This window comes from Onychomys torridus, chromosome 2 (genome assembly GCF_903995425.1).
Source record: "Onychomys torridus chromosome 2, mOncTor1.1, whole genome shotgun sequence".
Taxonomy (NCBI): domain Eukaryota; kingdom Metazoa; phylum Chordata; class Mammalia; order Rodentia; family Cricetidae; genus Onychomys; species Onychomys torridus.
In genome coordinates this window covers 81,639,599-81,653,638 of record NC_050444.1, presented here as the reverse complement: position 1 = coordinate 81,653,638, position 14,040 = coordinate 81,639,599, and the positions used below count along the sequence as shown (strand labels likewise).

At 52.3% G+C, this 14,040-nt stretch overlaps 1 protein-coding gene across 1 annotated transcript in view; it reads right to left on the bottom strand.

Moving 5' to 3' along the window:
* The window catches only part of Col27a1 (collagen type XXVII alpha 1 chain), a 119,354-nt gene that overhangs the window by 30,910 nt on the left and 74,404 nt on the right, over positions 1-14,040 (bottom strand). Inside the window, 10 exon segments of the mRNA XM_036178180.1 lie at positions 779-832; positions 1,513-1,566; positions 2,304-2,357; positions 2,587-2,631; positions 2,715-2,759; positions 3,138-3,191; positions 6,145-6,198; positions 9,359-9,412; positions 9,647-9,700; positions 11,250-11,303. Coding sequence (XP_036034073.1) covers positions 779-832; positions 1,513-1,566; positions 2,304-2,357; positions 2,587-2,631; positions 2,715-2,759; positions 3,138-3,191; positions 6,145-6,198; positions 9,359-9,412; positions 9,647-9,700; positions 11,250-11,303 — 522 coding nt within the window.

Here is a 14,040-nt window from a genome sequence, read left to right as displayed (position 1 = left end):
TCTTCCTTGAGATGTGGTAAGAAACTAAATGAGGAGGAAGCCAGAAGGCCATACCCTGCCCTTGAAAGGCCTCCAAAGAGAACCCCCCTCATTTGGAGATTTGAACACCAGGCTCCCTACTGGTGTCTGGACTTAGGAAGTAGATCTTGGTGCCCCAGCCCAGCCCTGACTGGAACAAGCCAGTCCCACACACTTCATATGTAGGTGGCGTTCTTTATCGCCTGGGGAAAAAGAGGCGGAGCTGAGCCAAAGCCAGGAGCTCCAGGCCTGGTTCAGCTCTCTTAGAGTGACAGGACACTGGGCCACAGGACAGGAATGATCTGCTTCCAGTCCCATAGTCCCTTGGCAGCTGCCCCTGGGCCTGGCTTTTATACCCTTGGCCAGCCGACATGGCTCTCAGGCCTGCAGGGTAAGCAGGGTCCTCCAGCGGAAGGGGGATGGGATGGGAACTCCTGGGGACCCAGTATCAATAGGCACCTGTGTCCTCACAGGTAATACGGTCACCTGTGCTGAAGTTCTGATAGTATCATGGAGACCAGGAGGGGCCAACATCCCAATGGGGGACCAAGACAGGTGCCAGAGAAAACACAGCTGGGCAGGGGACAGAGCAGGGGCTCTGAGCTGGTTGGGGACTCTACTGTGGCCACTCCCTAGCCAGGACAGAGACCCCATTATCCCAAGCACAAGAAAGGCCTGTTTCTCCTCCAGGGAGAGGACCAGGCTGCCAACTTGGAACTGATGTCAACAAGTCATTTTCCCATCTTTCATCTTGTCTCACCTTCACCCCGGAGTCCCCAGGAAGGCCAGGCTCTCCCACTGCACCCGGTGGCCCCTGCAAGAAAAAGCCGATGGTCTCTCTTGGAGCAAGGGCTGGGCCCCGGCTTCAGGCAAGCAAAGGCTCAGAAAGAGCAAGGGACGTGCTCAGGGCACACAACAAGGGACACAGAAGTGGAGTTAGGCAGCAGCTTCTGAGTCTTGGCAAAACCATGGGTTTGGGTGCAGGTTGGCAGAGCCTCACACTACCCCGCAGCCGCTGGACCCTCTGCCTGCCCACGAATGCGGTTTACCACACAGGAGCCCTTGGCAGACATACAAGGAAAATCCATGATCCACATGAGGTTGTGGGGAGGAAGAGCCAAAGATGGGGCAGGCTTGGCCTCTCCCACTTTTTTCCTGACACTAGGCTGAGGTGGTGAAGGTGGGAAGGGGATCCTCAGCAGGCTGGGTCTCTGTTCATGATTCTGTACCAGGGTGCAGTCTTGAGCAAGGCAGGAAGTAGGGAGGACACCCAGGAAGGTTCCGTATCCCACCACGTGCTGTGAGGCAGGCTCCCAGCCCTTCACACCATGCCCTACACAGATGTCATCTGTAGGCCCTTCACTCTGCAGCACCAGCCTGACCATCTCTGTAAACTAGTACAGGGATCAGGTAGCAGGCAGGAGGGCTGCTGACCAGGAGGGCTGCGATGCCCCAGGAGTGGTAAAGGACAAACCAGGGCTCCTTGGCACTCACCTTGGGTCCCATCTCTCCTGGAGGACCAACTGGCCCCTGAGGTCCCTGAGAGCCCTGGGGACAGACAGACACACAGACGGTTGCCCTATGGGGAGGCTGGGTCACACAGACTGGCATGGTGACTGATAGAAGACTCGCAAACCCTACCTCCAACCATATACAGCTCCTCTTCACCCATCTCCAGAATCTCCTCGGCATCCAACTGTACCTCAGCAGGGCTGCATCCCCTGCCCTTTGCTACAATGTACTGCTTCAGAACTTTACTCCCTAAGTCCTCTCCTGTTCTGCCCTCTCCCAGCTACCCCCAACTACCCCTGACCATCCAGAGTTCAAAGGCTCTTCCTGGGTCTCCAGCTGTCTGGCTCCCTGCAGCCTCCATGGGGATGCTTAGCACCTCCCCAAACCCATCCCTTGGGACATCTTCTGAAGGACCAGCCATGTGTCAATGTCTCCCCTTGTCCTTTCGTCACCCTTCACGAAGCCCTCTCTCTCCACCTTCCTTCTGTCTTTCAGGATGCTAAACGCTTCCTCTATACATTTCTCGGGCCCTCTTCACAATCTTGCAGCAAGTGCAAGTCAGTTATCCTCATTTAGTAATGGACCCAGAGGTCAAGCAAGCCAAGACTCACCCTAGAACTCAGGGCCAAGCTCTCCATCCTTGCAGGCCATACCTAGCCCTGTCTTTTCCCCCCACCTCCCCATCTGTCTACCTGGCCAACAGTCCCTGCTTCAGTGAGGCTGAGACAAAACTTCCAGGGCAGAGGTACCAGAGAGAGGGAATAGACGCTTACCGGTTCTCCTGGGAGACCCTTGGCACCTGGAGGGCCTGAGGGACCAGGGATGCCCTGTGAAAAAAACACAGGAGACCTTAATCTCTCAGAGCGTCTCCATCAAGCCCATCCCCTTGACCTCAGGCTAGTCCTGTGGTGTAACTGAGTTCCCATTCCATGCTTATAACTGAGATAGGGCCACAGGGCACCTGTGCATTCCCATAAGGGTCAAAACTCGTGGGTGATCTTTCTCCATCTGCCCCAAAGTTCCCTGTTGAGAATTTCCAGAACGGACACTACTTACAAGGAAGCCTCTTGCACCTGAGTGGCCTCGCTCACCAGCTGCACCCTGGAAGCACAAGGGACAGACATCCTTAGAGGCGTGTGTCACAACAGGGACAAGCGACCTCTTATGGGTGGGGCCTCACATACCTGCTGTCCTGGCTGTCCAGGTCTGCCCCGGGGTCCCGAACGGCCCTGTGGAAAGCAGAGCACGTAGAGGTGGGAGAGGGGTTCATGAGGACACTTTCAGAGAGGAGAGGACCCCAGAGGCCAGATGTCCTCCTCAACACACTGCCTGTGGGCATACTTAAGATTTGACAAGGGGGCTGACAAGGGGGCCACAGTCACCACAAAGGTGCTAGGGTATGAACCAAGGGCCTTTCCCATTGAAGGGAACAGCAGAAAGCATATGTGATGACCTGAATGGCCTTTTTTGGCTTTCATTTGTCTGGGCTACAGGAGGCTGGATAGGGACAGAATGAGTTGCTGGGAACACGCCCCCGAGTCATTCTGGGGCTCTCTGCTCCTTCAGGGGGCCAGGGGATAGAGGGAAAACCCAGGGGAGGTCTGTACCTTCAGGCCCTTAGACCCCTGCTCCCCAGCTGGTCCATCAGGTCCTCGAGGGCCCTGGAAAAGGAAAAGATTCTAGCTCAGTGGACTGGACGGCAGGGGTCTCCCTTGGGCTGTGAACCAGGAGGGGGAGAATGCCTATCACTGCTGGCTTTCCCTGTACCTCCCCTTCCACACACAGCCTGAGGTAGGTCATTCCTGCAATAATGGCTGGAGTGGCACTTCAGAGGTCACAGCCTGTGGGAGTCAGCTAGAGACCCTGCAAGCAATGGATGTCTGGGTCACTGTCTAAAGTGTCCTGAGAGGTTGCCACCAGCCACCCTGCTTCACAGATGTGGAGACAGAATGCTGAGGCAGAGAAACCCGTGGCCATGTTCCCACACCAGGTCTTAGCTTACTGCCTCCTACTTCTTCCCTAACTCATGACCCAGTTCTGGGGAGAAGGCTGGCAGGGGTGGGGCATCCCAGGTCACAGTCGGAGCTGGGCCTGAGAGATGCTCCTGGTTTGGGACTCTGTGTGGCACAAGCTCACACCTCCTTGGAAGGGCTTGGAGTGGAGGCTCCGAGACCTGAGTCACGCAGCACGCTGACCACCCTGCCTGGGATCACAGCCTTTTTATGAGAAAGGATGTAACCGAGTGTCAATAGCAGCAGACACAGTCACTGAGAAAGAAATATGGAAAGGAGCCTGGTGTGGAAGTGAAGCTGCCTGTGGTCAATAGGTAAGGGGAGAGCCAGAATCGGAACCAAGCCAACCACATGCTTGTTAATACTCCCACTGTCTGTCACCGCTCATCTGGATGGGGGTAAACTCCCTGTCACAGGAGGTATGGAGCCAGGATCTCTGGGCTTGCCTTCAGGAAGGCTGACATGATGTGGAACATAAGAGGGGACAAGGTCTAGACGCCAGGCTTGAGCTGTAGATAAAGAGGAGCCATAGCTCCTGTCTGGAGGAGAGAAGAGACAGTGGCTACCAGCCACCTCAGGTGTTCAGCTGTTATGCAGGGATATGGTCGCCTGTCCTGAAGGTCCCCCAGCTACCCTCCTTCCCTGTGCCTGGGCAGACCTTCCTGTGGCAGGCAAGCTAGGGTTTCCATCAGAGCCACATGATAGTCCTATAGGTCACATCAGAAGGCCACCCTGGGGTTACCCTTCAGCAAGCTAGGTCAGTCTCAGGGGCAGAACATCCAGCATGCCACAACATCCTGAGAAAGGGCAACAGAAAAAAGAGGGAAACCCAGCTTCTGTGGCTACTCTGGGGTCAAAGCTCTTGGGAAGCGACTGGGTCTGCAAACCCAACCAGGCCAGCTCTGCTGCTGGCCCATTTTACAGAGGGGGAGGCAGAGGCTGTGGAGAGGGAAGTCAGCTGTCTGACATCCTAGGAGAAGAGCCTTATTCTAAGAGCTCAGACGTAGCACCGGCCACTCCAAATCCCAACAGCCCTTCAGTAGAAACTCCCCGCCTCAACAGATGGGAGAAGCCTCAGAGAGGTAAAGAGACCAGCCTAAGGTTGCACAGCCACAAACTGGGAAGGCAAGAGATTTGCCCCACTCATGGTCTGACTGGGTGCTTTCATTCTTTCGTGGGATGCTAATGGGCCACAGCTGTCTCCAGACCCTCCCACCAAAGAACGTCTACTGTACCCATGGACAGGAAAACCTGTATGGTCTTGCAGATCTCCCATGCCCATCCTTTGGCATCTGTGGGGAAACTGAGCCCCAGGGAGCAAAAAGCCTTTCAAAGGACACAGGACAATCCAGGAACTCAGCAGGCTTGGCCAGAGCTTAGATTCCATAGGAGCAATGGGCGCCTCTCTAGGTCCCCTTTCTCAAGTCAGGTCCCACAGGTTTCAACTACTGCCAAACCTCATAAAAGATGGCTCTGGCCCTCACATGTCTCTCCTAGTCCTGAATACTCCAATGGGAACCCGGCTTTCCTCAAGTGGAATGTGTATGCATACTGGGTGTGGGATCAGCTCACTCTTTAGCAGTGTGGAGGGCCCAGGCCTCTGCAGCTAGGTCAGCTTTCTCAGTGGGGGGCTCTCAGAAGCCCTTAGGCCTTGTCTCACTTAAGAGACTCAGAAGTTATGGGTACTGGGAAGGATCCCAGCAGCCAGAGCAATATCTCATCTTCCCCATCACAGGATGGCTGCTCAGGCCATGTAGTTCAGGGGATGTCTTAAAACTAGATACAGCCAAGAGGAAAATGATATCAAAACCCCACATGGCACTTGGCAACAGGCCTGGGCAGCCTACACATATCTTGTTTCCTCTCCACAAGGAGGCCACATGCCCTGAAACCTTCACATCAGTAGATAAATCATTCCACTTACTAAACTCAGTATGCCAAAGAGGCAGGTTCTCGGGTTCAAATCTCAGCTCTACCACTTTCCAGCTGTGCAGCCTGAGGCAAGTGTCATAACCTGTCTGTGTGGGCATTTTCTGAGGGAAACAGCACTTCCCTGGTAGGGTAATGTTGAGGGTCAAATGTGTTAGTCTATGTGACAGACAGTACAATGCATCGGAGAATCCCCTTGGCTACTGGACTCAGACCAGCTTGTGTCTTAAACTCCTATGGTAGAGGCTAGCTTTGGCTGTAAGACTCAGTGTGTGTGTGTGTGTGTGTGTGTGTGTGTGTGTGTGTGTGTGTGAGAGAGAGAGAGAGAGAGAGAGAGAGAGAGAGAGAGAGAGAGAGAGAGAGCTGTCTGTGTCACAAGGGCTGCAGGGCTTAGACCTGCCCTCTTGTCCCAGGTGTCTGCCTCCAGTGGTTGCTCACACAGTAGAAATGATGGCTGAATGAGTGAAGGGATGGATGTCTGTACTGAGCTAGGTACAGTGGTTTACGCCCTCCAGACAGCCAGCCATGTGTGACGCTCAGACCCAGGCTGGGAAGATGGCTTCGGGTTGGCTTCCAGCATCAGACTGGATGTTCCCAGCCCCTGGCCTGTGCTGCAGAAACCACTCGCCTTAGAGGGAGGCAGGCAACAAGGAGCAGAAGTGTCCTCACTTACCCGGCGTCCCTTGGCTCCCCTCATGCCCGGTGGGCCTCGAGATCCTGGAGGGCCCTGTGGGGAGGAGAGGGCACTTAGAAGCGATGGTGGGGTAGGGAAGCCAGCAGCCTACTTAAGAGACTGAATTAGGCTGGTCCTTAACTTGTGGCAGTCCTCCTGCCTCAACCACCTTAGTGTTTGGATGGCAGGTATGAACCGGAAGTAGGTACTCTGGCCTGCTGGAAGAAGCTCCTGGCAAGTGGCAACCCTGAGCCTGGCTAGTGTCCGAGGTGTCTGAGTGAGCAGGGGCCATGGAATGGACAAGCTGTTTTCAACAAGCAACGAGAGAACAAACATCTCCTCTAATCCCTGTGGCTTTTCTCTTCTCAAGGGGGACTCCAGTTCTGTCCCTCATCCTCACCTAACACCACACACACCCCTGGGTAGGTGCCTACTACCCCAGGCACCAAGAGCCTTGTGGAAGGAGGAAGAGGAATCTGTTGAGTCAGGGCAGGGACAGAAAGGGGGAAAGACAGAGAGCAAAGGGCAGGACTGAGCTAGGTACAGTGGTTCACACCTACAATCCAAGCATTAGCGTGGTTGAGGCAGGAGGATTCTCACAAGTTAAAGCCCAGCCTAACTCAGTCTCTTAAACTGCGGTCTGAAAGCCCATAGGGGGTCATATAATTGAACATGGAGGCTGAGAAAGTAATTGGCAGCAGACAGAGGTTTCTGAATGTATAAAACAAACCAGAAATTAATTTAAAATCAAACACATTGTGAGTCAGAGATATTTTTGGCTGTGCTAACCTGTGGTGCATTGTGTGACTTCACTGTGGCCTTGGCTATGACCACACAACACACACACTTTGCACAACACATGCCATCACACCACGCATCCCCAGCAAAAGCTGCCTGCAATGCCTGGGCTCAGCTTTGAGATGACTGCCGGTTCTGAACTGTTCTTACTGTTTCCTGCCCTTACAGAAATACAACACTTCAATAAAGGAAAACAAAGACTTTAAATATTTTCCTACCACCATGCTCAGCACACAAGTACCAAATTCGCATATCTTTGGATTGTATTAGAATGTTTGATTTTTAAAATTGCTTTGCTGACTTGAGTTCCATTAAAAAAAAAAAAATCATTCAGTGAATTTTGGCTTGGAATTAGAACAGCATTTCCAGCAATTTCTGAATGGCCCCAAACACACTTATGTCATTCTTTATTATGTATTTATGCAAAGCAGAATTTTCAGCATTGATGATTAAATTTAAAACATCTGCCAATCAACTCTGAAAACCAGCGGGGCTGCCCAAGGTCCAAATATCAAATAGTCAGCCAAGATGTATGTAATCCTCCATGTCAAAGTTAATGGGCGCTGTCATCTCAGTGGTATGCAAGCTTGCTTTCATACTTAACAAATGGTGAAATGATTCAGGTACTGCTTCAGAGGGAATTTCTGTATGGCATATTATCAGTAGGCATTTGACCTGCAGAGCTATTTTATATACCTATATACCCAGCCTTGCATAAACGTTTCTTGGGTGAGGAGCCATGCGTGGAAAAGGTTTAAGACTTTCTGGCCTGACCTAGTCTAAGCACACAAAATCATTTGTGCCAGCCATCCAGACCCTATGATGGAGGCAGAGGCCCTTCCAGAGAGGGGCAACCTTATCTCCTCTGGATCCCAATGAGCAGCCCAGCCCCAGTTTGCTGCTCCCATAGTCCTGAGGTGCAGACATAGCTGCTGTCCTCCACAGACCCAGTCTACCACTTCTGGGGCTTGAGGTGAGGTCCAGCACGCAGCCTGACCCACCAGCAGAGCCATTGGGGGAACCCCAGCCTTGCACAATAAGAAGCGTACTTAGCACAAGTGAACCTCAGTGTCCTCATCTACAGCATTAAATGAGCAAAGTCCTTCACACCTATAGTACCATGTAGGATCCTCAGTGGGTCCCAGGTCCTACCCATCTGCCTCCCCATACCTAGTTATGGGGCTGGGACTGAGCTCAGAGTTCAGAGTGAGGATGTTAATATAACTGGAAAATGTTCATCAGTTAGCAGAAATGGCACTTCAATGGTAGATGCCATGACTGTGGTAAGCACTGTATCTCACCAGTAGTAGCTGGTGCCATCTATGAGGTGCTCGGGCATGACAGCATTCAAAATACTAGCTGATTCTCACCATGATGGTGATGGCAGCATGATACTGGCTGACAGGTGGGGAAACTGAGGCAGAGGAGGCCTCAGGTATGAAGGTGCACACAGACGTGTGTGTGTGTGTGTGTGTGTGTGTGTGTGTGTGTGTGTGTGTGTGTGTACATACGGAAGCCAGAGTTCAATTCTGGATGTCCTTCTCTAGCATGCCCCACCTTATTATTTCTGAGACAGACTCTCTCACTGAATCTGGAGCTTGCCAATTCAGCTGGACTGGCCGGTCAGCAAGCCCCCAGGACCCTCCTGTCTCGACCTTCCTACAACTTGGGAGATGGTACAGATGTTCACCACCACACCTAGCTTTTTACACAGATGCTGAGGATCCAAACTCAAGTCCTAGTATTTACACAGCAAGCCCAGAAGAAAGAACTTGACGGCAGACCCTAAGCACTCCTGGGCTCAGGCTTCAGCTCTGAACACAGGACAGAGGCTGGACCCTTGGACTGAAACCCATCCTCTGCCTCATGCTCCTCTCCACCATAGTCCTAGTTCCAAATCTCCAGCCAGATATGGTTGTTCTCTCTCATGAGCAGAGGGGGAAAAAAAAAAAAACCACCACATGTGACTGTGACTCCAGAGAGTGGCTCTGCCCAGGGACACCTTTCCACTGGCTCAAAGGACCACGGGGGAGGATACAAGCACCGGTGCTTGGCACATGTTATGGGTGGTGGTTACATGTCTACCTCATTGACAACTGTGTCCCCAGTTCAGCCCCTGCAGAGATTATTTACTGTTTTGACAGAACTGACTGACAGGTTAAGAGCAGGAAGGACACGCCTAGGCTGCTCCTGAGCTTCCCATGTTGCCCTGTACAGAACCTCAGCCCACACTGTCCCATCAATACCGTCACAACATGCTCTAGATTTCACACGAACAAAATGTGGGCTCAGGGAAAACTGCAGGATTTGCCTGGAACCCCAGCCAGGGGCCAGGGGCTGGGTGTTCACCCAGGTCTGAGACTCGAGGTCTGGACTCCATGTGTTTGTGCTCAGGAGACATGAGAGTTTTATTTACCCGGGATCCAGGCTCTCCAGGGTTCCCAATACCACCTGGTGTTCCAGGATGGCCCTGCAGAGGACGAAGGAAAATGAGGAGTCAGCTGAGGAAGGCACCATAGACCCCTTGAGCCCTGTGACAGGGGATCAACTTCAACCCAAGGCAAGGAGGTCAAAAGTCATGCCTTGCCAGGGATTCAGAGAGCTAGGCATCCTGGGTATCTGGAGCATGTGGCATGTGAGGAGAACAGAACTGTCACCTGAGGCTATGCCAGGAGAAGGGAGAGGATGCAGACTTACTCCTTACCATCGACCCCTTGGGTCCAGGTGCACCTGGGGGTCCCATCACTCCACGGTCTCCCTGTGGTGGAGACATAGCAAGGCAAACAGGTCACGGCTGGGGTTCTGGGGTTCTGGGACTCTGGAGGCAGGGACCCAAAGGGAGGTAGGAACTTGACAATGGCCTATGGAATCAATCCCAGCTCCCTCACATTGTCAGGTAAGTAAGTTTCAGTGACAGGAAATCCCAGCCTCCTCTGCCAAGGCGGCATAGGGCACATCCCTGGGCCAGGATGGTCCTGATGAAGGATGCAATAATTGCATCACCCCTTTGATCCTGGCCCATATCACGTGGTTCTCACTAGGCCTGGCACCCCCTGGGCTGGGCTTGTTGAAGCAGAGACAGCCATAACTGCCTTTCTTTCTCTCTGCCTCTCTCCCCCATGGCAACCAGATGATCACACATCACTCATGTCCTCTAGATCAATTCAAACAGGTTGGGAAGTCGGGAGCAGCGGTCAAGGTGCAGCCATTTTGTCTCGGTTTTTTGCAAGGCCTTTTCCTCTTCTTTGGGTAAAAATTAATTAAGCATCCCCTGAGTGCTGACACTACTATGTACCAAGCCCCGAGTATGCCATGAGGACAAGAAACAGATCAATTCCCATAATGTAAAACACCCAGTATGGCAGGGAGATGATGGGGAACTCTAGAAAAGATGCATCCTGGAGTGGGTAGGGATGGCAGGGGTGGGGGTACATAGCTAGACACTGTCACAGGGGATGTGACCAGTTGGTAAGGACAGAAGCAGGAGATTCCCTTCAAAGGACCCCTAGCAAGTGACCCAGGCAGAAAGGACATGGGTGGATGGGCATGAGAAGGGGGGACCTGCCCAAAGCAAGGGTCCACAGGTGAGTAAGGACATGAGAAACTTGAGCAATAGAACCAGAGTTGGCTTTGATGCTGTGTGATGGTTACATAAACTGTTAGCGCTGGGGACAGTGGGGGAAGGGCTCCTGGGACCTCCTGTATAAACTCTGCAACTTGTGGTGAGTGGTTACCTACTTTAAAATAGTGTCCGAGGATGAGGAGGAGCATAGGGAGGAAGGTGGAGACCAGAGGGTCTAGGAAGTGAGGAAGAGTGGAACACTTGAGTCTGCAAAGCTAGGAGGCTCCGAGAGAGACAAGGGAAACCAGAGACTACTACTTAGCTGAGGAGCTTAGTCGGGAAAGCATGGCCTTCAGTGATGGACCTGGTTCTAATCCCAGCTCTACCACTTACAATCTGGGTGGCCTTGGGCCAGCTACTGCTTCTGCTGGTCTCTCAATGTCCTCTTCTGTAAGATGGAGCTTCCAGGGGCTATGGAGGGACTTGAGGCACAGTCCACTGAAGAATTACACCAACCACTGCTACCAGTGCCGGGTGCTGCCAGTAGGCAGCCCCAGACACACACATCAACTGACTGCAACACCAAAGTCTGGTTGTGCTTATGGGTGAAGACAAGAGCTCTGGGGACAAGGACATAGGCTCTTGGAGAGCAAGGGATGCCAGAACCAGAGGGAGGTGGTGCAATATCCACATCCCGATCAAAAAACACAAGCTCTGAGGGTCTGCCTCTATCTCACTCACTTACCTTCTCCCCCACGATTCCAGGCTCCCCGATCAGACCAATGAATCCCATAAGTCCCTGGGGAGGACACATCAGGAAAAACTACTGAATCTGGGGGCATGCTGAGTGTTCAAGGTTTTCTCTCCTCTGCAGCCCAGCCCTCCCACACCCAGCCCCCACCCTCAGCCTCCACCCCCAACCCGCCTGGTGACTGTAGGCTGGGACTGCCATGGAAGAGCATAGCCTCTGGGCTGCTTCTCCCCACCACTCCGCCAGATGGTTGAGATTTGAGAGCCAAGCAGTGGGGCTGCTGCCAGCAATCCTGGGAGCCGAGCATTCTTCCCGTGCCAGAAGCAGGCTGGGATCCCTACACATTTGGAGAACCGGAGTGGGGGGAATGAGCAGGGAAGAGGCCATCTGTCTCCATCTTTGGGGGCTCTGGGGCTGTTTCAGAAACAAACTTGTTGACGGAGACAGAAATACCCTAACAGTCTACACCAGAGACAGGGTGGAATTTGGGAAGTGGAGGTTTCTACTGAAGGGCTTCCCTTTGCTGAAAGCACATGCGGTCAGACACACAGACATAAACACACACACAGAGACAAACACACCCAGATGCACACAGACACACATATACAAAGACACATACACTCACACACACAGACCCATACACACAGATACACATAAATGTGTACATACAAAGACATGTACACACATGCACAAAGACATTTTACACACACATACATACGCACAAATACACACAGATACATATAGACACACACATATAGACATACACATACGCACACAAACATACACAGATACATAGACACATAATATACACAGACACACACACACACACACAAACAAACATACATAGATATACACAGACATGCCCATACACATATGTACACACAGAGAGAAACATGCAAGCGCACACACACACACACACACACACACACACACACACACACACACCTCCTTTGGATCTTTTTAACTCTACTTTTTAACTAACTCCGGGCTCCAGAGGCTCTTCTTAGTGGTCCTGCTGTCACCCTGAGCAGGAAAGAGTGCATTTGCCTAGAGCAGGTAAACAGCCAAGAGTCCCCAAGGAAGTAGTAGCACAAAGCCTTGCTGGAACCCATCTCCCCTCTGTTGAGACACATGCTTAGAGGGTTCCTGTGTAAGTCGGGAGGACGTAGTAAGTTTGGGGAGACGTCAGAGGCACAGCCAAGCATCTGCCAGAGAATTAGGACATATGGGGATGGGTGGGTTTGTCCTATGAAATCTGTTCCCTGTGCTGAACTTCTGAGCAAAGCAAGGCAAGACCTGGAGCTGTTAACAGCCCAGAGGCCCTGTGCTCAATAAGCTGAGAGCCAGGCTACCTGCCAGGGAGCTGGGAGTGGGGGAGGCACTGCTCAGTTTACCAAGCCCATTTTCCCTTCCCCAACAACAGCTGTAAGTGGCGAGCTCCTGGGGTGGGGGTGGGGGGCATAAATGTCTTGTGGCAGCAGCTGAGCGAGCCAGTGGAGCTGGGAATTCAGACAATGCACCTCCAGCCCCCTTGCACCTCTTCTAGACAGGAGGCCCCCAGGGATGCACATGACAGAGTGGACCCGCACCATCACCACCCACAGGATGGCCTCCTGGCCTCACTCTGGACAGAGACTCTTTCAGAGGTGGTATGAGGGGGTTACAGTGTGAGCGATGGGCTCATGGATAGTATGTCATGGAGGATACTTTTGCAACAACTAATCAAAACATGGGCATGACAGCTCATGCCTATAATCCAAGTACTTGAGAAGCTGAGACTAGAGCATAATCTCAAGTTTGGGTCTAGCCTGAGCTATGTAGCAAGTACCAGGACAGGCAGGCTACATCGAAACCAAACAATCATTAAAACAAATAAACGGGGACATTTCTAAGGTGACAGACAGTGACATTAATAACAATGGATCCATGGGCTTGCTGTGTGCCTAGTCCTGCATATGGAACTCTGTCTGTCACTCTTATCCAAACTCCAGGTTTATGGTCCCTGAACAAATTGGTCTGCCTTCATGTATCTATAGAATTGGCAACCATAAAGGCTCCTCCAATCTCCTGATAGCTCTGACTGTTCGAGACCCGGATGGTTTGCAAGGAGCACAGGGTTAAGACATCACCCGAACTTCCTACCAGGGAGCAAAAACAGCCAGACATTTAAAAGGTGTCAGGGAAGGGAATAAGCAGGGCTCTGTGGAAAGGGACCTGCCTGATGGGTCTGGAGAAAGGAATTTCACGGCTACTTTAAATTTATTATTTGTTAGGGCCTAGAAGACATAAATCTTCAATCAGAAGTCAGACGGGATCTGAGTGAATATGAGTCATACTCAAGTGCCTGTTCGCATGCCCTCCAGAGCCCCGTGGCATGCTCTCCTTGTACAGAGGGGTTTGGACTGGTGGTATGTCAACTGAAGAGAAGTAGTCTCAGAGGCTTGGGGCTTCCCCCTGACAAGGGGAGCAGAGAAGCAGCTTTGAAAATCAGGGGCACATCCTGCTCCTCTCCAGCTGGCAAGACATGGTGGCATCTCCCCTCCTTCTCACAGCATTGCTGGCCATGGGGGCTGCTTGCTTCTGATGTGCCCTCAGCTGGACCATCACTCTGGATAGATGCTGATATGCGCATTGTCCCTAGAGGCTCACACCTTGACCCCAGCACCTAGGACAGGGCCTGGCAAGCAGTCTGTGCTCACTAGTAGATAAACGCAAGGGTTCTGGGGATCAAAGGATTTTCCACTCTGTCTAGGTAGCACTTGGGACCCCAGAGTCTCTTAAGAGT